Source organism: Peromyscus maniculatus, chromosome 5 (genome assembly GCF_049852395.1).
Source record: "Peromyscus maniculatus bairdii isolate BWxNUB_F1_BW_parent chromosome 5, HU_Pman_BW_mat_3.1, whole genome shotgun sequence".
NCBI classification, from domain to species: Eukaryota; Metazoa; Chordata; class Mammalia; order Rodentia; family Cricetidae; genus Peromyscus; species Peromyscus maniculatus.
In genome coordinates this window covers 44,671,782-44,699,235 of record NC_134856.1, presented here as the reverse complement: position 1 = coordinate 44,699,235, position 27,454 = coordinate 44,671,782, and the positions used below count along the sequence as shown (strand labels likewise).

The following is a 27,454-nucleotide window of genomic DNA, read 5'->3' as shown; positions in this document are numbered from 1 at the left end:
GTTTTTTTAAAGTTTGTTTCTATTTTATTAATTATTATTATTATTACCTTTGTAATCCATCTGTCTTTACCTCCTTAGCAGTGCGATTACAAGCATGTGCTACACTGTCTGGCCATTAAGAACAAATAACAAAAGGACCAGAGAACCCAGGTTTGATTTCCAGCACCCATATGGCAGCTCACAACTGTCTGTGTGAGTGCAGGTGCACACCTGTCATAGCACATGTGTGATCAGGTGACAACTTTTTTTTTCCCCTTTGGCTTTTTGAGACAGGATTTCTCCATGTAACAGCCCCTTGCTTTGTAGACCAGGCTGGTTTTGAACTCACAGAGATCTGCCTGCCTCTTTTTCCCCCCGAGCGCTGGAGTCAAAGGTGTGTGGACGCCACCACTCCTCAGATGATGACTTTTAGGCGTCAGTTCTGTTCTTGCACGCGCAGTCTGGGGCACTAACTCAGGTCTTCAGGTTTGCCCACAAGCGCTGTTGTGTCTTTTTTAAGTTCAGCGAAGGGCTGCTCAGCTCTTGGTGGGCCTCGCGTGGGGTGTGAGGATCTTGGAAGTCCGGTGGTCTCACAATCACACAGAATGATGATTGAGAGCAACAGAAGGGCAAGGAAGCCAAGTTTCCTTGAGAAGTAGAGTAACAGCTTCCTCCAGCAGGGAGGGATCTCAGTGAGGTGTCATCTGGTTACCCCAGCTCTTTTGTGCGGGGAGTCTCATTGGTTCAGCCTGTATATAAATTAGGCATTGATTTGAGATGAACCTGGGAACACACACACACACACACACACACACACACACACACACACACACACACACATACACTTTTTTTAAATGTGTATGTGTATCTGTAAGTGTGTATGTGCACATGCATATAGAGGCCAGAGGTCACCTTTGGGTTTTGATCCTCAGGAACCATCCACCTGTCCTTACTTCATTATCACTAGGATTACAAGCATGTGCTATAATACCTGGCTGTTAAAAACAAAAACCAAACAAACACGAAAAAGCCCCAGGGACCCAGGTTTGATTTCCAGCACCCATATGGCAACTCACAACTGTCTATGACTCTGCTTCCAGAGGATTGAACAACTTCTTCTGGCCTCTTCCACTGGACATGCACATGGTGCACAGGCAAAAATACACAGAAATAAAATAATTATAAAAATTGGTGTGTGCGTGCTGGTGCACCTGTTTGTATACACATGCTCGTGGATTCCCACAGAGGCCAGAAGAGGGTATCAAATTCCCTGGACCTACAGAGTTGCAGGAGGCTGTGAGCCCTCAGGTCCTTGGGAAGAGCAGCCAACGCTCTTAACCTCTGAGCCACCTCTCCAGCCCCTGGCTTACTACCTTTCTAAGCTTCATTTTCTTCATCCATAAAGCAAGGCAAACACTAGGCACTTGTGCTGCCCAGAGCACCCCCAGGATGATGAGAAAGTACAGTGAAATTCCACAAAATAAAGTCAAGGAGCAAAGTCACAGGGAGTAGAGATTGGACAAAAGGAGCCCCGGGCTCCCTGGGGTCCTTTCGTGTGGAGTCACACAGGACATTAATTCTTCCAGTGTTAGTGCCTGAAGTATTGTTTGGATCCTGGTCGATTAGGGATACAACATGTACCATGAGTGCAGCCGCTCCTCAGGAAGAAAGTGAGCTCAAGAGTAGCCACAGGAAGTCACTCTTAGCAGCTGGTGTGAACACTCCCCAAATCCAGATTTCAGACAGAAGCCAGGAGCTGTGATTACAGGGAAGCCTTCGTAAGGCCAGCCTCAGGCCTGCTGCCCTTTCTGTTCCCTGACACTTCATCTGTAGAGTAGTAGATGTTAGGATATCTGTGCAGAGCACCTAGCGCAGTGGCCAACATATTCTAAGTGTTTAATCTGTGGTGTTAGTACATTGGAAATCTGACCTAAGGAAGAAACAAATGTGTCTTCACATGAATGGAATCATATCACATGTAGTCTCTGTGACTGAGTTCTTTCACACTTTTCAATGTTCATCCATGCTTGTAGTATGTGTCAGAGTTTCATTCCTTTTTATGGTTAAGTATAGTCCATTGTATGTCTCTATAACATCTTACTCATCCACTCATCAGTTGTTAGACATTTGAATTGTTTCCACTTCAGGGGTACAATGAGTACCGTGGCTATGAACATTAATGTACTAGTTTTTCTATAGCATAAGCGTTTAAGACTTAAATTGGCTAGGCTGTAGTGATGCATGCCTTTAATCCCAGCACCCGGGAAGCAGAGGTAGATGGACCTCTGAGTTCTAGGACAGCCAGGACTGCATAGAGAAACCCTGTCTTGAAAAACAAAACAAAAGAGACTTAAATTGCCTTTAACACCAGATACTCATTGAATTAATATATGATTGAATACCATGTGTTAGGCATTGTGCTTACAAATTGATTTTTACCTTTAAGGAAATTGCAATCTAATGGAGGAAATGTACTAGTATATAAATACTATTGGGGTTGGGGATTTAGCTCAGTGGTAGAGCGCTTGCCTAGCAAGTGCAAGGCCCTGGGTTTGGTCCTCAGCTCCGACAAAAAAAACAAAAAACAAAACAAAACACACACACACACACACACACACACACACACACACACACACACACACACACCAAAACAAAACAAAAAAACTATTATAGTATCTCAAGTGTTAGAAAAAGAGAAACCCTAGGTTCTGTGGAAATACTGAAGCAGCTAATTCAAACTAGGTGTGTGTGAGGGGATGGTCCAGCAAAACCTCAGAAGAGTTTATATTGAATCCCAAAGGGTAAAGAGTTGGGGTTCTGTGTAACTGCCATGCACGCATGCAGAACTGAGTTTGGATCCCTGCTACTCACATAAAAAGCTGGGTGTGGTGGTGTACCCCTGGGAACCAGGTACTGAGGAGGTAGAGATAGGATCTTCGGAGGTTGCCGGCTAGCCAGCCTAGCTAAATTGGTGAGTTCTAGGTTTCAGTGAGAAACTCTGTATCTAAATAAATAAATAAGGTGGAAAGCAATTGAGGAAGACACTCCATGTTGACCTCTGTCTTCTATACTCAGGAGCATGCATGTATACTGCACCTACCACACTACCCTCCCCCACGCCTCCCCCCCCCCACACACACACAAAGAGTGGACAGAAGTGTCTTCCAGGCAGACTGGTGTAAAGGTCCTGAGGTGAGAGAGGAAGGGAGGAAGAGACAGGCTTGAGTTTTCAGCACTGGATGGAATTCATTTTACAGAACTCATAATGGCTGGGATATTGGGCCAGGGGTTGGGAGGCAGAGCTGTGAGGTGGGTTCTAGGAATGAACAGGAAGCTCCAGGGTGGTCTCTAATGCTACACCAAGGATGCAGTCAACCCTGCTGACTCTGCAAAGCCAAGACCAGATTTAGCTTCAGCAGCAGCTTGGAGATTACAGGGAGCACAGCTGGTGGGCGGCTCCTGACCTTCCGGGTAAGAAGTGACAGACTGCGACTGTGCAGAGTGAGCATGGGAGCCAGCAGCCGAGTCAGAGAGACTAGGAAGGCATGTCCACACTCACGCGAAATCTCAGGAAAATTGTATCCTGGAAGCAAGGAGTTCTAGGTGGCTTTGTTTGTTTGTTTTTGTGTTTTTGACTATGTTTAGCCCATGCTGGCTTTGAACCTGTAGTCCTCCTCCTGCAGCTAAGTGTTAGTATTACAGGTACGCCTCACCATGCACAGCTTGTTCTGTGTACACACACGTACACACACACACACACACACACACACACACACACACACACGTGCGCGCGCGCCCACCCACAGCTCAGAGAACTGTTTAGAAGTTGATTCTCCCACCTTGTTTTGAGGCAATGCCTCCTGTTTTTTGCCCCCACCGTTGATTCTCCCACCTTGTTTTGAGGCAATGCCTCCTGTTTTTTGCCCCCACCGTAGGAATGCTGGAATTGCAGATGTGTGCTGCTGTGTTTGGCTTTTCTCCTGGGTTCCAGGTATCAAACTAAGGCTGTCAGGACTGCATGGCAAAGGCTTTTGCTTTTACTTACTGAATCGCCCCTCTGGCTTTGTTTAAAGATGTCTTTCTTTTAAAAAGTCTCACTTACCACTCTGTGTGTCTAAGTGTGTAGTGCACGGGGGCCACGTTTGGAGACCAGGGGACAGCTTTGTGGAGTTGGTTCTCCTTCCACTGTGGGTTGTCAGGCATCCATGGCTAGCACGTCCACCTGCGGAGCCATCTTACCGGTCCTCAATATACATTTTTTTTTATTTTTTTTAATTATTTATTTTTTTAAATCTATTTATTTATTATGTACACAGAAGAGGACACCAGATCTCATTACAGATGGTTGTGAGCCACCATGTGGTTGCTGGGAATTGAACTCAGGACCTCTGGAGAGCAGTTGGTGCTCTTAACCTCTGAGCCATCTCTCCAGCCCCCTCAATATACATTTTAATAGGAGGTATAAAGCACCTCTCTCAGTTATGTCTCTGGTCTATCCGCAATCTGCAGCAAGCCCCTTCCTAAAGGCAGGCAGGACGTTCTACCAGAGTCGCTGCAAGGGTTCCTTTCCTCCCTTCCGGTTCAGATAAAACCCCCAGGTCCCGTCCCGTGGTTCTGAGCTGCGGAGCCTCTGGTGCCCTGTCAGCAGGAAGGCCTTGGACCACAGCCCCCTGTCCTACAGATCACCCCTTTCTCCGGGCAGCTGCTTCATGTCTTGTTAAGAGTACTTCCCTTTCTCCAGTTCTCGTGGGGCAACCCAGCATAATCCTCCTGTGTGTTCCTACACATGGTGGTAGCTTTTTTTTTTTTAATTTTTTTAATGGTTCTTTTTAAAAAATAACTTTCTGGGCTGGCAAGATGGTTCAGTGGATAAAGGCACTTGCCACCAAGCTTGATGACCTGAGTTCAAGCATTGGAACCCATGAGGTAGAAGGTGAGAACTAACTAAGGTTGCCCTCTGACCTCCACACACACCATGGCATACATGTATGTACCCTCCACCCCCAGTAAATAAATAAACGTGTAAAAGATACCATAATGCGGTGATTGGTATATTTGCAGTTTTGATGTATTTTCATGTTATTTAAAATGGTATTAGAATTATTTAAAATGGTATTAGAATATTCTAATGTAAGTAAACAACTCTGTTCAGAAAACATTTGCTGTATTTTGGGGTAGGTACTAGAGGTAGAACAGAGACAAAAGGCATGGTATTTTTGGACTGTTGCCAGATCATGCTTTATTAGTGTTCTATTACTGTATACTGTACACTACACATTTAGCAACTTAAAACAATGCCCATCTATTAGCTCAGATTTCTGTGGGTCAGAAGTCCAGGCACTGCATGGCTGGTTTCTTTGTCCAGTACCTCACGCCAAAATCAAGGCATCTTTGAGCTGTGTTTTCACCTGGGGACTTCACTTAAAAGGAATCCACTTCTAAGCTCGTTCATGTGGTTTCAATATCCAGTCGCTAGGGGTCTAGGACAGAAGTTCCTGTGTCCTTATTGCTTGTTACTGAGGGGTTACTGTCAGCCCCCAGAGATCAAGTCCTTGCCCTGTGACCCTTTGCACTTTCATAGGTGGCATAGTGAATCCCCTTCCCTTCTAACGTCCAGACCAGTTTAAATAGCCAGTTAGGTCTCTCAATTGTTGCCTCTCCTTCCTAACTATTCATCATCCCAAATAGAAAGTCTATACTCATTAAACATAATTCCCCCAACCTTGCCGGCCTCTACGTTCTGTTTCTAAGAGCTTTCCTGCTGTGTTACTTACTTTTCTTGGTGGTTGTTGCTGTAATAAAATATTGTGACCAAAGGCAACTTAAGGAAGAGAGGGTTTACTTTGGCTTATGGGTCCAGAGGGAAGATCCATAAAGCAGGGGAGGCTTGAGGGCCAGAACAGGAAGCTGAGAGATCACATCCCCATCACACACAGGAAGCAGAGGGAGGGAGAAGGCTGCTCCCAGTGACTGGCTTCCTCCAGCAAGGCTCCACCTTCTAAAGGTTCCATAACCTTCCCAAACAGCTCCACAGCTGGGGATCGTTGTGTTTAAATACTTGAGCCTGTGGGGACATTTTTCATTCAAACCTTCATACATTGCCTTAAGTGGAGTTATCTTTGACTGGTCTCTTGTGTGGTGTGTTTCACTTGGCACTTGGTATAATCTTTTAAGAATCATTTGTGTTGTAGCATCTATAGGGAATTCCATGCTTTTGAAGGCTGATAATAATCCATTGTGTTGCTGGCCACATCTTCTTCATCTTCTATTCATCCCCTGACGGATACTTGGGTCTTCAGATTTCTTTATCTTAAGGCCGGCTGATTTGGCCCCTTACTGGGACCAGTAGCCCATTGGCAGCTCTAGTTGGAGTAGTGTTTTATTAGCCTTGCACAGCAGGGTGAAGGGGTGTGCTTCAGAGCCCAGAATCTTGGGGCTGTGGTAGGGTTCTGCCACCACATGCCCTCTAGGAAGACTCTGCCCCTGTTGGAGAAACCATTTTGTCCTCTTTGTAGCATTAATCTCTAAATCACATAGCAGAGTTCTAGAGATGGCGTGGCATCCGGCTTGCCTCTGTAGCCAGGCTCTCTGCTCAGGACTCAAGCGCAATACGAAGGATGCCTTTTAATCACCTTCCACTCTCTGGGAGAGCACTCTGGCTTCATGTCTCCAGTATGACGCGTGACATGGTTTTTAAGTGGTAGATACACGTGAGAAAACCATTAGTAAAGCGAATGAGAGTGAGGGTCAGGGATTGGTGTTTACCTTTTATAGTTTATGATTATGATAGCATGCACGAAGTGAATTCTTCCAGCATGTTGTTTTGGAAAAGAACTTGGAGTATCAGTGACCAGATAGATGACACACAGATGTCAGTGTAAGACTGTGACGGCCAGGGTTCCAGTCAGCCACGTGCCTCACCTTCACTAGACCTGCTGCAGTCTTTGGGGGATGAGGTACTGAATCATGACGATTTTGCTGGCTAGGAACTGGGAGATGGAATTTCAGACTGAATGTGAATGGGACATGTTAGTAACAAGAAGGTTACCTGGGAGGAGAGTGAGGTACCGGGGTATGTGTGGGAATATGCTCAAGGTACATTATGAACTTGAATGGAAATGGCTTTATATAATCCTGTATAATAAAAAATAGCTAAAATATTAAGAATAAAACCTTGGATTCAGCAGGGATGGTATTTGAATTATGTGCCATATGGCTTCAAGCAGGTTCCACATGCTGTGGAAAGGAATGAGTGTATTTTATGTGTGTATAGGTGGCAGTGTCCTAGGTTAGGTTCTCCTTGGGAGAGACTCTGTTTAGTAGCTAGCTGCTTCTTGCTCTGGTGCTAGTCACATTTTGGTTTTTCGAGACAGGGTTTCTCTGTGTAGCTTTGGAGCCTGTCCTGGAACTCACTCTGTAGCCTAGGCTGATCTTGAACTCACAGAGATCCGCCTGCCTCTGCCTCCCGCGTGCTGGGATTAAAGGCGTGCGCCACCACCGCCCGGCTTCTATTCTTAATTTAGAGTGCACTGCCTTGGTTGTGTATAGTCCTGCTGTGTGTGTGTGTGTGTGTGTGTGTGTGTGTGTGTGTGTGAAATAGAAGCTGTCATGTTGTCAAAGTAAATGTGAGATTTAGGTGATAATTAAAAGGGCTTCACAGTCATGGTATGTACTCACTCATAAGTGGATTCTAGATATAAAATAAAGAACAATCAGACCACAACACATAGAACCATAGAGGCTATATATATAGCATGGAGGTCCCTAGGAGGACTGTGGCTTATAATAAATTTCAGTTTTACTCAATTATTGAAAAAAAAAAAAGTCAAATGAATGGAAACACATGAACTATGAACCAAAGGCTGAGGGGCCCCCAACTGGATCAGGCCCTCTGAATAGGTGAGACAGTTGATTGGCTTGATCAGTTTGGGAGGCATCTAGGCAGTGGGACCAAGTCCTGTGCTCACTGCATGAGTTGGCTGTTTGAAACCTGGAGCTTATGCAGGGACACTTGGCTTAGTCTGGGAGGAAGGGACTGGACCTCCCTGGACTGAGTCTACCAGGTTGATCGCAGTCCTCGGGGGAGGCTTTGCCCTGGAGGAGGTGGGAATGGGGGGTAGGCTGGGGGTAAGGGGAGGGGGTGGGAGGGGGGAGAATAGGGGAACCCATGGCTGATATGTAGAACTGAATGGTATTGTAAAATAAAATATATATTTAAAAAAAAAAGGGCTTCAAGCAGTGGTTCTCAACCTGTGGGCCACAACCCCTTTGATGAACCTTTATCTCCAAAAACATTTACATTACAATTCATAACAGCAGCAAAATTATAGTTGTGAAGCAGAAACTAAAACATTTTTATGGTTGGGGGTCACCACAACATGAGGAACTGTATTAAAGGGTCACAGCGTTAGGAAGGCTGAGAGTCCCTGGAAAGCATCCACGGCAGAGAACTCCAGTACCTGATGGTTGATTGTTGTTAGCTGGGGACTGCCTGAGAGGAAGACGAGCCAAAGGTAGGTCAGTCTTCTCCCTGGCTGTAGTGCTGGAGAACTGAAATTGTGTTCTTTCTCACAGGCAACTGCTATGTCTGTGGACTGTCTTGGGCAGCATGCGGTGCTTTCTGGGTAAGTGAGCCTTCAGAGTTCATCTGCCACGAGTTCTGGGGATACATTATAAGTTTTTGGGAAATTGGAAAATATCCTTATGTTTGAGGACAATGAAAGGGGTTAGTTTTCACATCCTGAGGACCACAAGGGCACTTGCAGGGATTCTTTGCAGGTGTTTTTTTTTTTTTTACTCTCACAGGTAAGCAATGAACTCACATTTTGGTCATTTGTAATTTGGCCTTGAGCTTGCAGTTTTCTTGTTACCATACAGTCTCTTCAAGGAATCAGTCTAGTCTGGTCAAAGGGGCAGTTAGGAGGATTGAAGGGACCTGGGTTCCAGTTTGATGATGCAGTGAGTGCTGGACATTGAGTCAGTTTACCTAACTGGACCTCGGTTTTCTCCTGAACTAATTTAAAAAATGATTTATTATTTGTATGTGTATATGTGTGTGCATGTGGATACATGTGTGCAGGTGCATGTGTGCCATGGTGCATTTGTGGAGGTGAGAAGACAACTTTGGGGAATCAATTCTTTTCTTTGACCGTAAGATCTGGGAATCAAATTGAGGCTATCAGGTTTATGTGGCAAGTGCTTTTACCCTCTGCGCCATCTTACCAGCCTCCAGAAGCAGTTTACTTCCACCAAGAAGGAATTGAACTACATGATTTTCTTACTCAAAAATTGTAAGATTTGGCCGGGGCGGTGGTGGCGCACGCCTTTAATACCAGCACGCGGGAGGCAGAGGCAGGTGGATCTCTGTGAGTTCGAGGCCAGCCTGGTCTCAAAAGCAAGTTCCAGGAAAGGCGCAAAGCTACACAGAGAAACCCTGTCTCGAAAAACAAAAACAAACAAACAAACAAACAAAAAAATTGTAAGATTCTGGCCTTTGCTAATAACCCTAGCATTGAACCGGAATATAGTTAATGGGCAGAGACCCCGTCCCTTTCATGTTACTTAAAATCACTGCCTTCCCCTCTCAAAGTTAGCTTTATTTTCAGTAATTTCATCGTTATTTGCTGATTTTTTTGAGACAGGGTCTCATTGTGTAGCCCAGGCTGGCTTGGGATTCACTTTGTAGACCAAGCTGGCCTTGAACTCACAGAGATCCACCTGCGTCTCTGTATATATGTGTGCCACCACAGCCTGGCTGGAAATGCTGTATTTCTATCATGATCTAATTTCTTGATCACTTAAAGAAAAAAAAATCAACTGCCGGGCAGTGGTGGCGCATGCCTTTAATCCCAGCACTCAGGAGGCAGAGGCAGGCGGATCTTTGTGAGTTCGAGGCCAGCCTGGTCTACAGAGCGAGATCCAGGAAAGGCGCAAAGCTACACAGAGAAACCCTGTCTCGAAAAACCAAAAAAAAAAAAAAAATCAAAAGCCAACCAAACAAAACAACCCAGAATTAGGCCTGGGGAGCTGTCTTAGTAAAAATGTTTGCCGTGCAAGTATGGACTTGAACTTGATCCCCAGGACCCACAGGAAAAGTCGGGCATGGCACATGCCTGTAGTCCTGGCTCTGGAGAGGTGGGGACAGAGGGAGACCTGAATTTCACTGTCCAGACAGCCTAGCTGAGCCTACAAGCCCCATGGTCATCCAGAGACCATATCTTTTTTTTTTTTTTTCTCCCCATATGTAAAAGCAAAGAGCCTTTATTTCAGGCTTGGAGCTTGGACTCTCTGCCCAACACAGCAGTGAGAGCAGAGAATTCTGAGCCCAGGAAGGGTGCGGTTTTTGATTAATAGCAGAGGTTGGGGTGAGGGGATTTCCAGGCTTCAGGACCCTGATTGGCTGACATTTGCAGAGACCATATCTTAAAAAAAAAAAGGGGGGGGGGCTATGGAGAGGGAGCTCAGCACTTAGGAATATATATTGCTCTTGCAGAAGACCCAAGCGAGTTCCCAACACACCCACATCAGATAGCTCACAACTGCCTGTAACTCCAGCTTCAGGGGATTAGGTGCCCTCCTTTAGCCTCTTTGGGCACCTGCACTCACATGAAAATCCCCCTCACAGACACACACATACATGCAGTTAAAAATAAAGTAAGTTCTTAAAAAAGAAGGTGTGGGAGCCCACTTAGGTTTCCTGGTGGCTTTACCCAGCAGGTCTGCATAAAGAGGATGATTGGACCACGGGCCTGAGTGCAGGTGTCTGAGATGTCTGCACTTGGCTGTGCTGGGGGGAGGTCTTTTGCTCCACCCCTTGGAATTCCCTTAAACACCCTTTGGCAGGGACAGTCAGGGCCCGATGGATTAGCATCCGGGCCCTCCTGAGGCTATCCTGTATTTTCTGTTTCTCCCCCCTCTTTGCTTCTATCTAATATTTCCTGCTGCTTCTACTAAAAGTACTCTGGGGGAATGTGGGGGTGGGATGCCCCCCCCCACAAGAAGGAAGGGAACAGTTGAAGGAGATAGCCAATGTTGATCTCATATATGTGCACCCCAACACACACATAGATGAATAATTAAAACAAGCATTCTTACAGCTTTGTTAGGATATAATCAACACATCATACAGTTCACTTACTCAGAATATACAGGTCAGTGGTTTGTGGTGTATGACATCATTAATTGCCTGCTTACTCTTTGCAGTATTGTGTTCTTTTTTAAAATTAATTAATTAATTATTATTATTTTTTCCTGAGACAGAGTTTCTCTGTGTAGCCCTGACTGTCCTGGAACTCACTCTGTAGATCAGACTGGCATCAAACTCAGAGATCCGCCTGCCTCTGCCTCCCGAGTGCTGTGATTAAAGGTGTGCACCACCCCACCCCCACCTCCCACCCACCCTCACCAGTATTGGTTTTTTTTTTTTTTTTAGTTTTTCGAGAGGGTTTCTCTGTGTAGTTTTGCACCATTCCTGGATCTCACTCTGTAGACCAGGCTGGCCTCGAACTCACAGAGATCCGCCTGCCTCTGCCTCCCGAGTGCTAGGATCAAAGGCGTGTGCCACCGCCGCCCGGCTCAGTATGGTGGTCTTGAGGAAGTGTGTGTACATGAGTAACGCCTAGAATTGAGTCGTGCTGCCAAGCCTGTGTGTGGAGCAGCAGTGCCTGCCTCCCTCAGCGTTTCCATCTTGGATCTCCTGTCCAGGAGCACGTTCTTGACGATCTTTTAGCCCTTCTGGTTCATTGTCTTCGATTTCCAAATACACTGCTAGATCTGGCTGTGCCCATCACAGACATTGTAAGCTGACTTCTGACAACTGAAGGTGAGGACCTGGCACTTTGACCAGGTGCTCCGCAGGTCGCAGGTTACACCTGTCCGATATCCCTCGACTTCCCACTGTTACACTGTGTGTAACAGTTGTTAAGCGTTGACATTTGGGGTTCTTTGAGTCCCACCCCCTGAAGTCCTGGGGACTGAACCCAAGGCCTCACACAGGCCAGCCAAGTACTCTACTATTGAGCTGCATTCTCATCCACCCCCACCCCCTGTAGTTTCTTAAAACGTTTCTTACAGTGTCCTGCTAAGTTGTGCAGGCTGGCTTTGGACTGGTAATCCTCTTGTTCAGCCTTCTGAGTCACAGTTGTGTAGTAATTCTAGATTCTTCACATATATTGCATTTGTCTCATTAAAACCTTTAAAATTCTGCCGGGTGGTGGTGGCACATGCCTTTAATCCCAGCACTTGGGAGGCAGAGCCAGGCGGATCTCTGTGAGTTCGAGGCCAGCCTGGACTACCAAGTGAGCCAGGAAAGGCGCAAAGCTACACAGAGAAACCCTGTCTTGAAAAACCAAAAAAAAAAAACAAAACTTTAAAATTCTATCTTGTTTGTTTGTTTGTTTTTTCAAGATAGGGTTTCTCTGTGTAGCTTTGGAGCCTGTCCTGAAACTCACTCTGTAGCCTAGGCTGGTCTTGAACTCACAGAGATCCGCCTTCCTCTGCCTCCTGAGTGCTGGGATTAAAGGCGTGTGCCACCACCGCCCAGCTAAAATCCTATCTTTAGGCTGGAGAATAACCTCAGGTGTCATTCCTCACGCATGGACTACCTTGTTTGTTCAGTTTTGAGACAGGGATTCTTGATGGGCTGGGACTCAGAGTACACAAGGCTAGTTGGGCAGCAAGGTCCAGAGATCCACCTGTCTCCTCTACCCACCCCGCACTGAAATTACAGCATCTGCACCATGCCCAGCCTTTTTCACGTGGGTTCTGGGGATCATATTCAGGTCCTCATAATCACACAGCAAATACTTTACCCCCTAAGCTATTTCCCCAGTTGATACTGTTTTATCCAAGTAAATAGAGGGATAGAAATACTCTGTATCATGTAGCAATACTAATGACCCATAAGATACTCTTAGGCACTCTCAATGTTAGATTTTTCCCACATTTGCTGGTTTGAAGAGTATCATACTTAATGTTCTAGAGAATTGGAATTATGTGACTGGAAATCATACATGTGCTAATGCCTTATTGTGTTTTTCAGCATGTACATGCTTATATTATTTCCAGCCCAAATTTGAAGGGCTCCATTTCATTTTCATATAAAATGCTCTTTGAATTAACTAAGAAAGGCTCAGATAACTCACAGAGACTGAAGCAGCAAGCACAGAGCCTACATGGGTCTGCACCAGGTCCTCTGCATATATATTATAGCTTTCAGCTGAGGATTTTTATGGTACTTCTGACTATGAGAATGGGTGGGTCTCTGTAGTAGAATATTATTCTAAGGTGTGTTACTTTTGTTTATGTTGCATTTGCTTAACTCTGTGAAGCTGTGTTACTGTGCCTGTCTAACATACCTGATGGATCCAATAAAAAGCTGAACGGCCAATAGTGAGGCAAGAGAAAGGATAGATGGGGCTGGCAGGCAGAGAGTATAAATAGGAGAACTCTGAGAAGAGAGTTATTATTGAAAAAGAGAAGCCAGAGAAGGAGGGGGACACCAGGGGCCAGCCACCCTGCTACACAACCAGCAATGGAGTAAGAATAAGATTTACAGGGCCTGGAGAGATTGCTCAGCGGCTGAGCACTGGCTGTCCTGATTTCAATTCCCAGCAACCACATGGTGGCTCACAACCATCTGTAATGAGATCTGGTGCCCTCTTCTGGCCTGCAAGCACTCATGTAGGCAGAACATTGTGTACATAATAAATAAATAAATAAGTAAATAAATAAATAAATAAATAAATCTTTAAAAAAAAAATAAGATTTACAGAAGTAAGAGAACAGGAAAAGCCCAGAGGCAAAAGGTAGACTAGATAAGGAAAACTGGCTAGAAACTAAGCCAGGCTAAGGCTGGCATTTGTAATTAAGAATAAGCCTCCGTGTGTGATTTATTTGGGAGCTGGGTGGCGGGCCCCCCAAAAGAGCAACCCCTCCAACAATAGGTCTCTGACTGCCATGCCAGCTCTTGGGACTCTTCCTCCTGTTGGATTGCTGTGTCCAACTTCAATATGACAGCTTTTGCTTCATCTTAATGTATTTTGTCATGTTTATTGTGTTATCTCTTAGAAGCTTGTTCTTTTCTAATGAGAGAAAGGGAGGTGGGAAGGAACTGGGTAGGAGTAGAGGGAGGGGAAACTATAATCAGGATATATTGTATGAGAAAAGAATCTACCTTCTTCTTTTTTTGTTTTGTTTTTCGTTTTTTGAGAGAGTTTCTCTGTATAGTTTTGGTGCCTGTCCTGGATCTCGCTCAGTAGACCAGGCTGGCCTCAAACTCACAGAGATCTGCCTGGCTCTGCCTCCCGAGTGCTGGGATTAAAGGCATGCACAACCGCCACCCGGCAAAAATCTACTTTCAATGAAAGGAAAAAAAGAATTTTAAAATATATGTAGTGAGATATATGTACTATACTAATATGAAGTGAATAGCTCAAATAAATTTACAAACATATATGTTTATGAAGTCACCATTCTGATTACATTATAGTATTTTTTAGCATGTTAGAAGGCCCTTCCAGTCTGAATTATATATTTTTTTGTTTGGGAAGCTTTTCCTGCCTTATATCCTTGATAATTTTCTCCCCTGTATTTTCTCTTTCCTCTTTCTTTGTTTCTGTAGTTGTTAGTGTTAATTCTCCTAAGTGGATTCTTTTCTGGCCTTTTTCTTTTTTATTTCATTTCATTAGATTGTCCTTTGAGATTTATTTCTTTATTTTATTTTATTTTTAAAGATTTATTTATTATGTATACAGCATGTATGCCTGCAGGCCAGAAGAGGGCACCAGTTCTCATTATAGATGGTTGTGAGCCACCATGTGGTTGCTAGGAATTGAACTCAGGACCTCTGGAAGAGCAGTCAGTGCTCTTAACCTCTGAGCCATCTCTCCAGCCTGAGATTTATTTCTTTATTGTTTATTTGTTTTTATGTGTGTCCCTGCATGAATTTATGGCGTGGTGTGTGTAGGCGCTCACAGCAGCCAGAGGTCACTTGATCCCCTGGAACTGGAGTTAGAGGTGGTTGTGAGTCCTGATGTAGGCGTGGGGAACTAAACCCGGATCCTCTGCAAGAGCAGCAGGTGGGGTTTTAAGATGAAAGAAATTGTGAGTTTTCCTGAATTTATATGTTTGCACTATGCATGTGTCTGGTGCCCTGAGTGTCCAGAACTGGGTGTCAGGTTCCCCAAAGCTGTAGTTACAGGCAGTTGTGAGCCATTGTGTGGGTGTTGGAAACTGAACCCATGTCTTCTGCAAGAGCACCAACGCTCGTAACTACTGGCCCATCTCTCCAGCCCTCTGTTAGATTTTCTTAATTTTCAACAACTTTGAAAGGCTTTGAATTGCTGTTTGAAATCAAAGGAATAGACAGAGTGCTAGAAAGGGGGACTCTTCTTATGCCTCCAGTTGTGGGCACAGTTCCACACCCTCCTCCCCCCAAAAAATCTTGGAAAAAAAAAGAGTAAAGAGTGATTGGGATAGCCAGCCATTCCCATGCTTTCAGACAGTCTTGTTTTGTTCTGCTTTGCCTTCCAGCCCTCTTTGCCTAGAGAAGGTGCCACTGGGTCCTGCACCTCAAATCAGCTTGCTGCTGAGACACTTCCTGCCTTCAGCGCCTGGGCTTATCATCTGCTGTTACTCATTATCAGTTACCATTTGTCCATATGCGCTTTCATTTCTCCTCCAGTTTTCTTTGCCGAGTGGCTTCCTGTCTTTTTTTTTTTTTTTAAACTGTATTTTGGAAGGGCTTTGGGAGTTGGGAATGAAGAGAAACACGTTGAGTCACTGGTGTCTGTCCTCAAGAGTCCCCTTTCTGCTGTTCTCCATCGTCTGCACTGTGTCCGAGCTCCCCAGTAATGGATGAACAGCTCATGGATGAAGCTCGTAGTCTGGACTGATTTTCCTCCTAATGGGAAGGTGCCATCTTTCTGCTCCAAGAGTACCTGATTCCTTTGCCTCTAGATCTTCGTTCTGCATTAACTCTCTTAGACGTTCCAGAAGGTCTGTGAAATTCCACCTTCCCTGTGTTAGCCGCCTTCTCCCTTAGCCATTGTCCCTCTTTAGAGTTTCCGCTACTCTCTAGAAGTCTGATCTTTCCAAGCAGGGACTGTTAATCTTTCTTTCTTGAGCTCATTGGTCCTCATTGATACCCAGAGGTTTAGCATGTTCTCTAATTAAAAATCAATGCCGGATTACTACAGGGATGTTAATTCACAGACCAGCAGTAATTTCTTTCCTAAAAAAATACAAAGCATTCTTTATTTCAGATTCTTTATATTGATTGACACTTTAAACTTACTATGACAGCCTTCCTATGCTACTTTGATTGCTCTTTTTTCTTGGGTCGTTAGTTCACTTCCTGATGGATCTGGTTTTGTTTCTGACTAGTAGACTTGCAGAGGAATTTGAGATTTTTCTGCAGGATTTTGACCCAGTAATAAGTGTGTTTAACACATTTATTGAGTGTAAAGCTCTGTGCCTGGTGATATTGGGCTTTAAAAGATATTCTAGACCTGGTGTTGTTTCCAGATAGGCAGGTGAATTGAGACAAGAGCCTTAACCTTGGAGAGCCTTCTTGTAGAGAAAACACAGTTGAAATGTAGACCTTGCAGTGGGATTAACATGGAGCCGGAATCAAACCTAGCTGGGGCACTGGGAAAGACTGGGAGAGGAGCAGGTTGGAGCTGAATCCAGAGGGAGCAGACACTCTCTCATGAGTGGATATGGGTAGTGAAGGCCAAATACGGAAGTAGCTCTCACGGAGATACTGTTTCCCCCTTGCTTAACTGTCAGCTTGGGTTACACTTGTCATTGGTATGCCTTTCAGAGTAGATCATTGTCATGTGCATCTGAGAGTGTTTGGAGCACTGCCTGCAGACTGCCTGCAGTTCGGCATGTGCTTTTCTGTCATAACGTGCGTGTTCTTACGTTGCTGTATTGCTATAATGCTGATGTTGTTCTAGCCGAAGATTCCTGTACATCGTCAATCTAGATGCCCCTTTTGAAGGTCACCGCAAAATCTCCCGCCAGAGCAAATGGGACATCGGAGCTGTGCAGTGGAATCCTCATGACAGCTTCGCACACTATTTTGCAGCTTCGGTGAGTTCATTTACGTGGTGTTGTCTTTTTTTAAAATGTGTCATTAAGGCAAGGCTTTGTCCTGCACAGAGAAGAGAATGTAATCTTCATTGCTCAGTTTAAAAAAAAAGAGGTTTGTGAGGCTGGCGAATGGCTTACTGGATGGATGATCTTCCAGAGGACCTGGGTTTGATTCCCAGTACCTACATGGTGGCTCACAACCATAACTGTCAGTGACTTGGGTTCTAGGATATCTGACACCCTCATCTAGCCTCCATGGGCACCATGCATATGCTGCACAGATATACATGAAGGCAAACACTCATACACGTTTAATAAAAATAAATCTTAGGAAAGGGAGGTTTGCCTGTTTCTGAAAAAAGAGATAAGGTGTCTTAGAGGTTTTTATGTGTGTATATGTATAGTTAATTTGCTGGCCCCTAGTCTGTGTCAGGCTTTGTATTTATTTCTAGGGATTGAATCTAGATTTTTTTTTTAAGGGAAGCAAGTAGATGCCTTCGTTTCTGTGTGTAGTGAGTTACCTTCCTCAGTGATAATCTGACTAGCTAGGGGCTGTGTGGCAGATGATCAGAAAGATACTCTGAGGAGAGGAATGTGAGCTGGTCTGGAGCTGGCTTTCTTTGCTTTTAGAGGGGTCAAACACCTCATCCATCGGCTGGAGAGATGGTTCTCAATGGTTAAGAGCAGGAACGGCCCTTGCAGAGGCCCTGAGTTCAGTTCCCGGCACCCACCTTGCGTGGCTCCCAGCTGTCGGCACCTCTAACTCCAGGGACCCTGGCCTTTCCTGGCCTGTGAAGGCACCTGCACTCATAGGCATATACCCCCTCCCACACATGCAGATGGTTAAAAATAAAGTAAAACAAAACTACTTTATCCATTCCAAGGGTAGGATGCTTTCCTAATTGGAGTTCATTAGATTGCTTAAGCTCTGTAGATTTCCAGTGTCCATTTATGTGTGAATTCCCCAGGGTTTACACCTAGCTTCCTTTTCTTTTCCGAGAACCTTACACACCTCAAAAGATTTTGGACTATGTCATCTCTGGTGTCTTTCTCCAGATTCTTTGTCATCATTTTCTCTAGAGCAGTGGTTCTCAAACTTCGAAATGTTGTGACCCTTTAATACAGTTCCTCATGTTGTGGTGACCCCAACCATAAGATTATTTTCGTTGCTACTTCATAACTGTGATTTTGCTCCTGTTATGAATCATAATGTAAGTATCTGTGTTTTCCAGTGGTCTTAGGTGACCCCTGTGAAAGGGTCATTCGATCCCCAAAGGGGTCGCAAATCCACAGGTTGAGAACTGCTGCTCTAGAGCAACTGTAGATTTCCATGCTTGTCCCTTTATGATTATCATTATTTGTGTATGTACATGTGGATATGTGTGTGTGTGTGTGTACACGATTTCATGTGTGTCTACATACATGTAGAGGCCAGAGGTCAGTGTGGGATGTCTTCCTTGACCATTTTCCACCTCATTTTTAGAGACAGGGTCTCTCACTGAACCTGGAGCTCATTAATTTGGCTAGACTGAGTGGCCAGTAACCCCTCAGGGATTCTCTTTTCTCCACTTCCCCAGCACAGAGGTTCTGCACCCAGCTTTTCATGTGGGCGTTGGGCATCGAATTCAGGTCCTTATGTTTGTGTGGTAACCACTGTGCTGACTGACCTTCACTACAGCACTTCCTGGACTTGAAGTTTGTTTTGTTTACCCTGTGGAATCTCTGGCACACAAGTTGGCTTCTATATGGCGTCCTCTTCTTCACGTTGGGCAGTTGAGGTGAGAGCGTCTATTCCAGCATGGCTGCACCACTCACGGCCTTCTCATTCTTGCTGCTTTGCAGAGTAACCAACGGGTCGATCTCTATAAGTGGAGAGATGGCAGCGGAGAAGTTGGTACGACGTTACAGGGCCACACTCGAGTGATCAGGTAGGCATTGCCCCGGGGTAGCTTCCTGGCCTGGCGCACTTTGTCTCACAGTCCTTTGATGAGGGAAGATGCCATCCATTTCACATGCTTGACCTGCTGTGTTGCATTTGCCCCGAGTAGCCAACAGGGCCTCAGTCTTCAAGGCAAATGCCTGGAAGTGAAAATACCCTGGAGAACAGCCTGTTAAAGTTTAGGAAGCATAACCTGAATCCCAGAAGACTCGGCTACAGCCCCGTCCAAAGTACAGGGCCAGGGCTGATTTTTGCTGCAGGAAGGAGAGGTTGTTAGACAACAGAATCTCCTTATTCAGGGTCCTTAGTGGCCAGGAGTGCAGGGACACACCGGGACACACCGGGCAGCAGCTGTGGATTGTCTCCCGGAACTCTTGCTTCACATAGTTGCCCCCCACATGAGGCCTTCCAGAGTGTTCCTTGATCCTCCTTTCCTCTGGGTCACCATTTCCTCTTCCTGGAGAGTAGTAGCAGGGAGCAGAGGCTTGGGGAAGATGGCCTGGAAGTAACAGGAAAGGTGAGATACTGGTGTGTGCAGAATGTCCGTGGAGCACTGCCTTTCCTAGAACTGAGGGTAACAGCAGGAGATGAGTTGCCCCTGCTTCCGAGGGTTTACCCAAGGCTCCCGTGGTTGATAATTCAGAGATAGCTTTGTGTGTTCCTCTTTGTTTTGTCTGTTTATTCAGAGAGTAGGAAGAGGAAGAGAGTTGGGAGAGGAAGAGTTGGGCTCCTGTACATTTTGTTTCTTAGGAGAGATTAGGAGCTTATGTCTTGTTTGTTGTTGTTTTTAAAGCTTTAGGGCAATTTAAGAGTTAAAGACAACTCCAGGGTGGTAAGCTATAGCTCTCACCACCACCTAGAAGAAGGTGGAGAAGGGAAAAAGAAAAGGCCGTGCTGTTTGAATTAAACCTGCACAGAGCGTCAGTCACCTGTAGAGAGGAGGGGACCTTTAGAGAAAGTCTTAGGGAAAGCAGGCCTAGAAAGAGATAGAAGAAGCTGGTGTGGTGGTGACGCACGCCTTTAATCCCAGCACTCGGGAGGCAGAGGCAGGAAGATCACTGAGTTCAAGGCCAGCCTGGTCTAAAAAAGCAAGTTCCAGGACAGGTAGGACTGTTATATAGAGAAACCCTGCCTTGAAAAACAAAACCAAACAAAGGGGGGAGGGATAGGGAGAGAGAGGGAAAGCTATGCTTCTCTGAGCTGAAGGGCAGGCCCCGCAGAACCTTTCTGCCCCTCTGTGCCGTCTGTGGCCGTGCATGTTTTAAGTTGAAATGCCCATTACTTCTCGGGAGCGGGCAGGATTATGGCTGGCAATTCTGGGTGGCAGGACCTGGGTTTCCTTCTGAGCTCAGTTAACTCTTGTTCACCTGCAAAGAACCTTCGTGCCTCGCCCTGAGTCATGTTAGGAAGCACACTGTGAAGACAGCGTGGAGCCACCAGAGAGTGGATTTGTCAGTGTGTTGGAACCAGACCTTGAAGCTCTGTCTGTCTGTGTTCTTTTTATTTTCTTTCTGCCAGTGACTTGGACTGGGCAGTGTTTGAGCCAGATCTCCTGGTTACCAGCTCTGTGGACACCTACATCTACATCTGGGATATCAAGTAAGAACAGCGACGCGGCATCACCACTCAGTTGGTGGACAGTCGGAAACTGTTAGAGGTTAAGTGTCTTAGTTTGGTTCCTGTGGATCAGATCCCGAGACCAGGATCTGAGAGCAGGTTTAGATAGTAAGAGGTGAGAGAAGAGCTGCCAGGGATGAAGACAGGCAGATCTGGAAGGCTGTGAAAAGCAGGCACGTCTTCCCTGGGCGCCACTGTAGAGCTTAGTCTTCCCGGGGAACGTCAGTCTCTGCTGGGAAACTCCTTCCTTCCCACCGAGGGCCTGGGAAGCAGAGTACTGCAGTCACAGCTGACGGCTGCCCCCAGAAGTCTGAATTCCCCAGCTCTTCCGGCTTGTCAGGGTTCTGCCAAGCAGTCCTCAGAGGCCAGAGAATCCCTGCGGCAAAGCTGCACAGATGCTGGCCTTTGCAAGGCGAGCTGGTCTGCTCAGGTGGCACATGATGAGCTGCTAAGACCTCCGCTTAGCTCTTACTGGCTCTGTCAAAGGGGCTAATGGCCTCCACACAGGGGTGCACCTCATAAAGTAAGGTTAAAGGAGCTCCCAGCCTGAGGTCTGGCTTGCCTAAGAACAGTGCTGCTTTTAGTGATAGTTAGAGCTAGCCATTCTGAGGGGGCGGTCTGCAGACGCTACTGTATTGGAGGCCCCCTTGTGGCAGGCCACTGCCTCCCTCGTGGCAGTAACTTTGGGTTGTTTTACCCTGCCAGAGATGGAAGGGGAACAGACTAGTTAGACTAGCAGAAGTGTTCTGAGGAAGTAAGGTATGTGTGCCTGGCCTGACCAAGTACGGCCATGTTACCTGCAGACCAGCCCTTGGAGCCTATGAGTCTAAGGTCTAACATCTGAGGGGAAGCATGGAATCCAGAAGTGAAGAGGAGAGCTCTTCAGCAAATAAAATGTCCTCAGGGAACTGCACCCCTCATTTACAGACAACATGTATTTCCATCATTTGAAGACACTGAATTAGCCGGGCATATTGGTGCATGCCTTTAATCCCAGTACTTGGCAGGCGGAGGCAGGGGGATCTCTGAGTTTGAGGCCAGCTTGGTTTATAGAGTGAGTTCCAGGAGAGCCAAGGCTACACAGAGAAACCCTGTCTCAAAAAATGGGGGGGTGGGAGGAGACATTCTTTCCTCAAATATTTAAGTCACACCGAATTCAGGGGTCTTAAAACATTTGGCAACAAGAAAAGATTGCTGAACATTCAGTGACCTAAAAATTAATCCAGAATCACACACAGAATGAATCTGAGGTGTTTTGATTTTACACCTGTTTTATAAACCTGTGAACCCTAGGGTTGCATGAGAATTTCTCAGGCAAAAAGGGAATGTCAATGCGGGAAGCTTAAGGAACTCTAAAGAGTAAGCCTCCTCCGCCCCAGGGAGCCGCCTGGTTCTCCCCTCTGTCTCTGTGGAAGAAGTTTCCCCCTGACTTGGTGGTCAGCTGTTGTTCTTCTTTGTATCAACAGTAATGATTCCTTGAAGTGTTATTCTAATTAATCTTATCAGTAAAAAACCAGGAGTCAGGTATCAGGGTGAAAACCTGGAAGATCAGAGAAGCAGGGGAGCAGCCACAGTTGCTTCCTACCTCTCCAGTTCCTTCGACCGAAAGGGCTGAGAGCCTCTCTCAGGCCACTTCCTGTCTCCTCTCTCTACAGTCCTCCAAACCTCTATGGTTAGCTAGTGGCTAGCTCCACCCTCTGACTCCAAGCAAGCCTTACCTGTCAGAACACAATCAAAATATCACACAATTCCTTATTAAAATTGTGTTGACATATAACAAAATTTGTCATCATAGCCATTTTTTGAATCTGCTGCTAAACCATGCTCAGTACATTTACATTATTCTGCAGTTTGTCTCCAAAGGTTTCTCTTGCAGATCCTAAACTTCACACATTAAACAACTCTCCATTCCTTCCCGCGCTTGGAACTGTGCACTCAGCTCTCATCAACTGCAATTGCATGTAGCAGGCTTTCTTTGGGCAGCCAACCAGCTCTCAAATCATGACACAGAGACTTATTAGTTATGAATGCTCTCAGTCTTAGCTTAGGCTCACTTCTTGCTAGCTCTTATTACTTAAATTAATGTTTCTCTTCATCTATGTTTTGCCTGAGGGTTTTTTACCTTTCTTTCCTTCTGTATGTCTTACTCACGTAGCTGGCTGACTGGCCGGCCGGCCCCGGGTATCTCCCGCTTTCTCTCCTCTAGTTTCCTTCTCTCAAGCCTAGATTTCTCCTCCTACTTATTCTCTCTGCCCCTCAGCCCCGCCTGTCCCTCTACTGCCCAGCTATTGACCATTCAGCTTTTCATTAGACCAATCCGGTGCCTTAGGCAGGCAAGGTAAAACAGCAACACACCTTTACATCATTAAGCAAATACAGCATAAGCAAATGTAACACATCTTTGCTTAAACAAATGTGACCCACCTTTACATAGTTAAAGTAATATTCCACAACAGTTCCACTCCGTTTTTAATGAATCTGAGCACTTCAGCTATCTCGTATAAGAAAAGATAGTGTTTACAGTTCTTACCTTTTTGTGGTTGGCTGTTTCACTTAGCATAGGTTCTCAAGGTTTATCTCTGAATGCGTAGTATGTCAGAGTTTTCTTCCTTTTTAAGATGGACAATACTCCATTTGATAAAAATATCAGTCTTTTGTTATCTATTGCTTCTGTCTCATAGCTATGGGGAATGTTCAGGGTAGTTTGTATCCCTGCCCCCAGCACAGGATTTCATGTGGCTGAGGCTGGCCTCAAAGTCACTGTGTGTGCTCTGATTACAGACATGAGCCTTTATGTCCACTTTTGTTCTGCTTTTGAGACGGGGCCTGATTGGCCTCCAGCTGTGGCAGCCCTCCTGCTTCAGCCTGTGGGATGTGGGATGTCAAGTGTGAGCCATGGGTGAACTGTCATGCCCCGCCTTTTATTTAGTTTTTTGACATAGTGTCTTGGTATGTAGCCCAGGTTAGTCTTGAGTTTACAATCCTGTTGGTTCAGCCCTTGGCGTACTGAGATTATAGGCAAATGCTACTATGCCTGGCATTTTCTTTTTTGAACTCAGGGCCTTTTCCATGTTAGTAAGTACTTGACCACTAAGGTATACCCCTAGCTCCCATAGTAGTTTTTAAACACTGGGAAGGTCCTGCAGCATTATACTGTGACTGTGCCTTGTTGTGGCTAGGAATAATGACAACATTGAGAGATTCTGATTCTTTTTTTTGAGATAGGGTTTCTCTGTGTTGCCTTGACTGTCCTGGAACTCGCTCTGTAGACCAAACTGGCCTAGAACTCAGAGACCGCCTGCCTCTGTCTCCTGAGTGCTGAGATTAGACGGGTATGCCACCACCACCCAGCTATCTTTATTGTTTTTTTTTTTTTAAAGGTCCTTAAAACAATGTTAATTCCAAATTCTCCTAGAGGAGAGAGAGAAATGTAAGCAAAGGGCGAGTGGCACTATCTGGCTGTTGGTATACAGTGAAGCAGGCAGTGTTTGACTTTCGACTTTTTCTGTTTCAGAGACACGAGAAAACCTACTGTTGCGCTGTCCGCTGTAGGTGAGTATGTCCACCCCGACTTGTCTTCCTCAGTCCCTTCTCACTCATCCTGCTCACGACTCTGACTACTCACAGCCCATGCTCCATCATGGCTGGGTGGAATTCTAAGTCCCATGTTCCGAGATGCTTACTTCAGGCTGAGTCCTACACTAACCCTGGTTTTAGGTTATCTGCAGTATTGTTCTATTAGCATCAGTAATTGTCATCATATATCCAGTCTGCTTTACCGTCGTTCCCTTTGTGATTATTTTGAAGCAAAATCTGGATATTATATTACTTCTTCAAATATTTTATTATGTGTTTGCTCTCTGTCTCTGTCTTTGTCTCTCTTCTCTCTCTCTCCTCTCTCCCTCCCTCCCTTCCTCCCTCTCTCTCTCTCTCTCTCTCTCTCTCTCTCTCTCTCTCTCACACACACACACACACACACACACACACAATCTCTGAGGGCTGGAGAGATGCCTAATTTGGCAATGTGCTTGCCTTCCAAGCATGGCACCCCAGTTTGGTCCCTAGAACGCATGTAAAATAAGCCTGGTACGTGTACCACATTTTTTTCATCCATTCTTCCGTTGATGGGCATCTAGGTTGTTTCCAGGTTCTGGCTATTACAAATAGTGCTGCTATGAACATAGCTGAGCATGATCTTTATGGTATGAATCAGCATTCCTTGGGTATATGCCCAAGAGTGAGATGGCTGGGTCTTGAGGTAGTTCGATTCCTAATTTTCTGAGAAACCGCCATACTGATTTCCACAGTGGTTGTACAAGTATACATTCCCACCAACAGTGGAGGAGTGTTCCCTTTGCTCCACATCCTCTCCAACATTGACTGTCATTGGTGTTTTTGATTGTAGCCATTATGACAGGTGTAAGGTGGTATCTCAGAGTCGTTTTGATTTGCATTTCTCTGATGATTAAGGATGTTGAGCATTTCTTTAAATGTCTTTCAGCCATTTGTAGTTCTTGTTTTGTGAATTCTCTGTTTAGCTCTTTAGCCCATTTTTTAACTGGACTGTTCAGTATTTTGATGTCTAGTTTCTTGAGTTCTTTATATACTGTGGAGATCAATCCTCTGTCAGATGTGGGGTTGGTGAAGATCTTTTCCCATTCTGTTGGCTGTCTTTTTGTCTTATTGACTGTGTCTTTTGCCCTGCAAAAGCTTCTCAGTTTTGAGAGGTCCCATTTATTAATTGTTGTGCTCAGGGTCTGTGCTGTCAGTGTTTTATTTAGGAAATGGTCTCCTAAAGAATGCCAATGCGTTCAAGAGTGCTTCCTACTTTCTTTTCTGTTAAGTTTAGTGTAACTGGATTTATGTTCAGGTCTTTGATCCACTTGGACTTGAGTTTTGTGCATGGTGACAGATATGGATCTATTTGTAATCTTTTACATATTGAGATCCAGTTATGCCAGCACCATTTTCAACTATACAATGGAAAAAAGATACTTTCTTTTCTCCATTGTATAGTTTTGGCTCCTTTGTCAAAAACCAAGTGTTCATATGTGCATGGATTAATGTCAGGGTCTTCAATTTGATTCCATTGGTCCGTATGTCGGTTTTTATACCAGTACCAAGCTGTTTTTATTACTATAGCTCTATAGTAGAGTTTGAGGTCAGGGATGGTGATGCCTCCAAAGGTTGCTTTATCGTATAGGATTATAAAAATGTGGTACATATACACAATGGAGTACTACTCAGCAGAGAAAAATAATGAAAGCATGAAATTTGCAGGCAAATGGATGGAACTAGAAAAAATCATCCTGAGTGAGGTAACCCAAACCCAGAAAGACAGTCATGGTATGTACTCACTCATAAGTGGATTCTAGATATAAAATAAAGAACAATCAGACCACAACCCATAGAACCATGGAGGCCATATATATAGCATGGAGGTCCCTAGGACGACTGTGGCTTATAATAAATTTCGGTTTTACTCAATTATTGAAAAAAAAAAATAGCCAAACGAATGGAAACATATGAACTATGAACCAAAGGCTGAGGGGCCCCCAGCTGGATCAGGCCCTCTGAATAGGTGAGACAGTTGATTGGCTTGATCAGTTTGGGAGGCACCTAGGCAGTGGGACCGAGTCCTGTGTTCATTGCATGAGTTGGCTGTTTGAAACCTGGAGCTTATGCAGGGACACTTGGCTCAATCTGGGAGGAAGGGACTGGACCTGCCTGAACTGAGTCTACCAGGTTGATCGCAGTCGGGGGTGGGGGTGGTGTAGGGGGGGGAGGATTTGCCCTGGAGGAGGTGGGAATGGGGGGTGGGCTGGGGGTAAGGGGAGGGGGTGGGAGGGAGGAGAATAGGGGAACCCGTGGCTGATATGTAGAACTGAGTGGTATTGTAAAATAAAATAAAGTTTAAAAAAAAAAAAAAAAAAAAGCCTGGTACGGAATATTGTGTGGGATGTAATCCCAGATCTAGGGAGGAAGAGACAGGAACCCCTGGGGCTGATTGGTGAGCTCCAGGCCAGTTGATGTCTCCCTGATCTCTGAGCACAGTGGCAGTGGCTAAACTAACTGTGCTGATGGGGGGGGGGGGGAGGGGATGAGCATCACTAGGGATGTGTAGGGCTGGGTGTGGTGATGCACAGAGGCAGGCATAGCTCTGTGAGTTCAAGGCCAGTCTGTTCTATATAACATAGTGAGATCTTGTCTCAAAAGAAAAAGGAAAAGAATGGGGGTGGCGTGCTGCCCACCCTGGGTTACCTCTGACTCTTGAGTCAGTGTTTCCCTAAGACAGTTGTGCAAAAACAACAATGGAAACATAGAGTGCGAGGGGTCAGAGCGAGGCTTTTCTGCTGTCATCTGGGAGTCAGATTTTTGTGACAAGTCTGTTACCAATCAACCCCCCCCCCCCATCCCTGCTACTGTTCGCGGCTCCTGCGGCTGTCCCCTTAGCAACGATCTCCTCCACAGGTGACTGTGGTCTCCTTCCCGTGTGTTAACTCACTTATTTGCAACTCTGTTCGTGTGTACTGGCGGAGGAGCCGGTGCCGCCCTAGAAACTGGAAGGATTCTCTGCTTCCGAATCAGAGCTCGTTGTCCAGCTCTCCTGGACGTGCCTCGCTCTGCCTCGGAGAACCTTGAGGGCTGTGGCATTCTTCCCGTGCTTCTGTTTTTTTCTTTGCAGCCGGTGCCTCCCAGGTCAAATGGAATAAAAAAAACGCTAACTACCTTGCCACCAGCCATGATGGTGACGTCCGGATATGGGATAAGCGGGTGAGTGACCTGTCCCCGGTGACCTTTCTCCTGCAGTTGGTATTTCGTTTC

General features: G+C 45.6%; 1 protein-coding gene across 3 annotated transcripts in view; it reads left to right on the top strand.

The window, feature by feature from the left end:
• The window catches only part of Wdr59 (WD repeat domain 59), a 76,218-nt gene that overhangs the window by 4,968 nt on the left and 43,796 nt on the right, over positions 1 to 27,454 (top strand). For all 3 annotated transcript variants that reach the window (XM_015992917.3, XM_076572171.1, XM_006974088.4), the window contains exons 2-7: positions 8,554 to 8,603; positions 16,938 to 17,073; positions 18,916 to 19,001; positions 20,531 to 20,611; positions 24,144 to 24,181; positions 27,315 to 27,403. In XM_015992917.3, the coding sequence (XP_015848403.1) occupies positions 8,554 to 8,603; positions 16,938 to 17,073; positions 18,916 to 19,001; positions 20,531 to 20,611; positions 24,144 to 24,181; positions 27,315 to 27,403 (480 nt within the window). The remainder of the gene's footprint in view (positions 1 to 8,553; positions 8,604 to 16,937; positions 17,074 to 18,915; positions 19,002 to 20,530; positions 20,612 to 24,143; positions 24,182 to 27,314; positions 27,404 to 27,454) is intronic.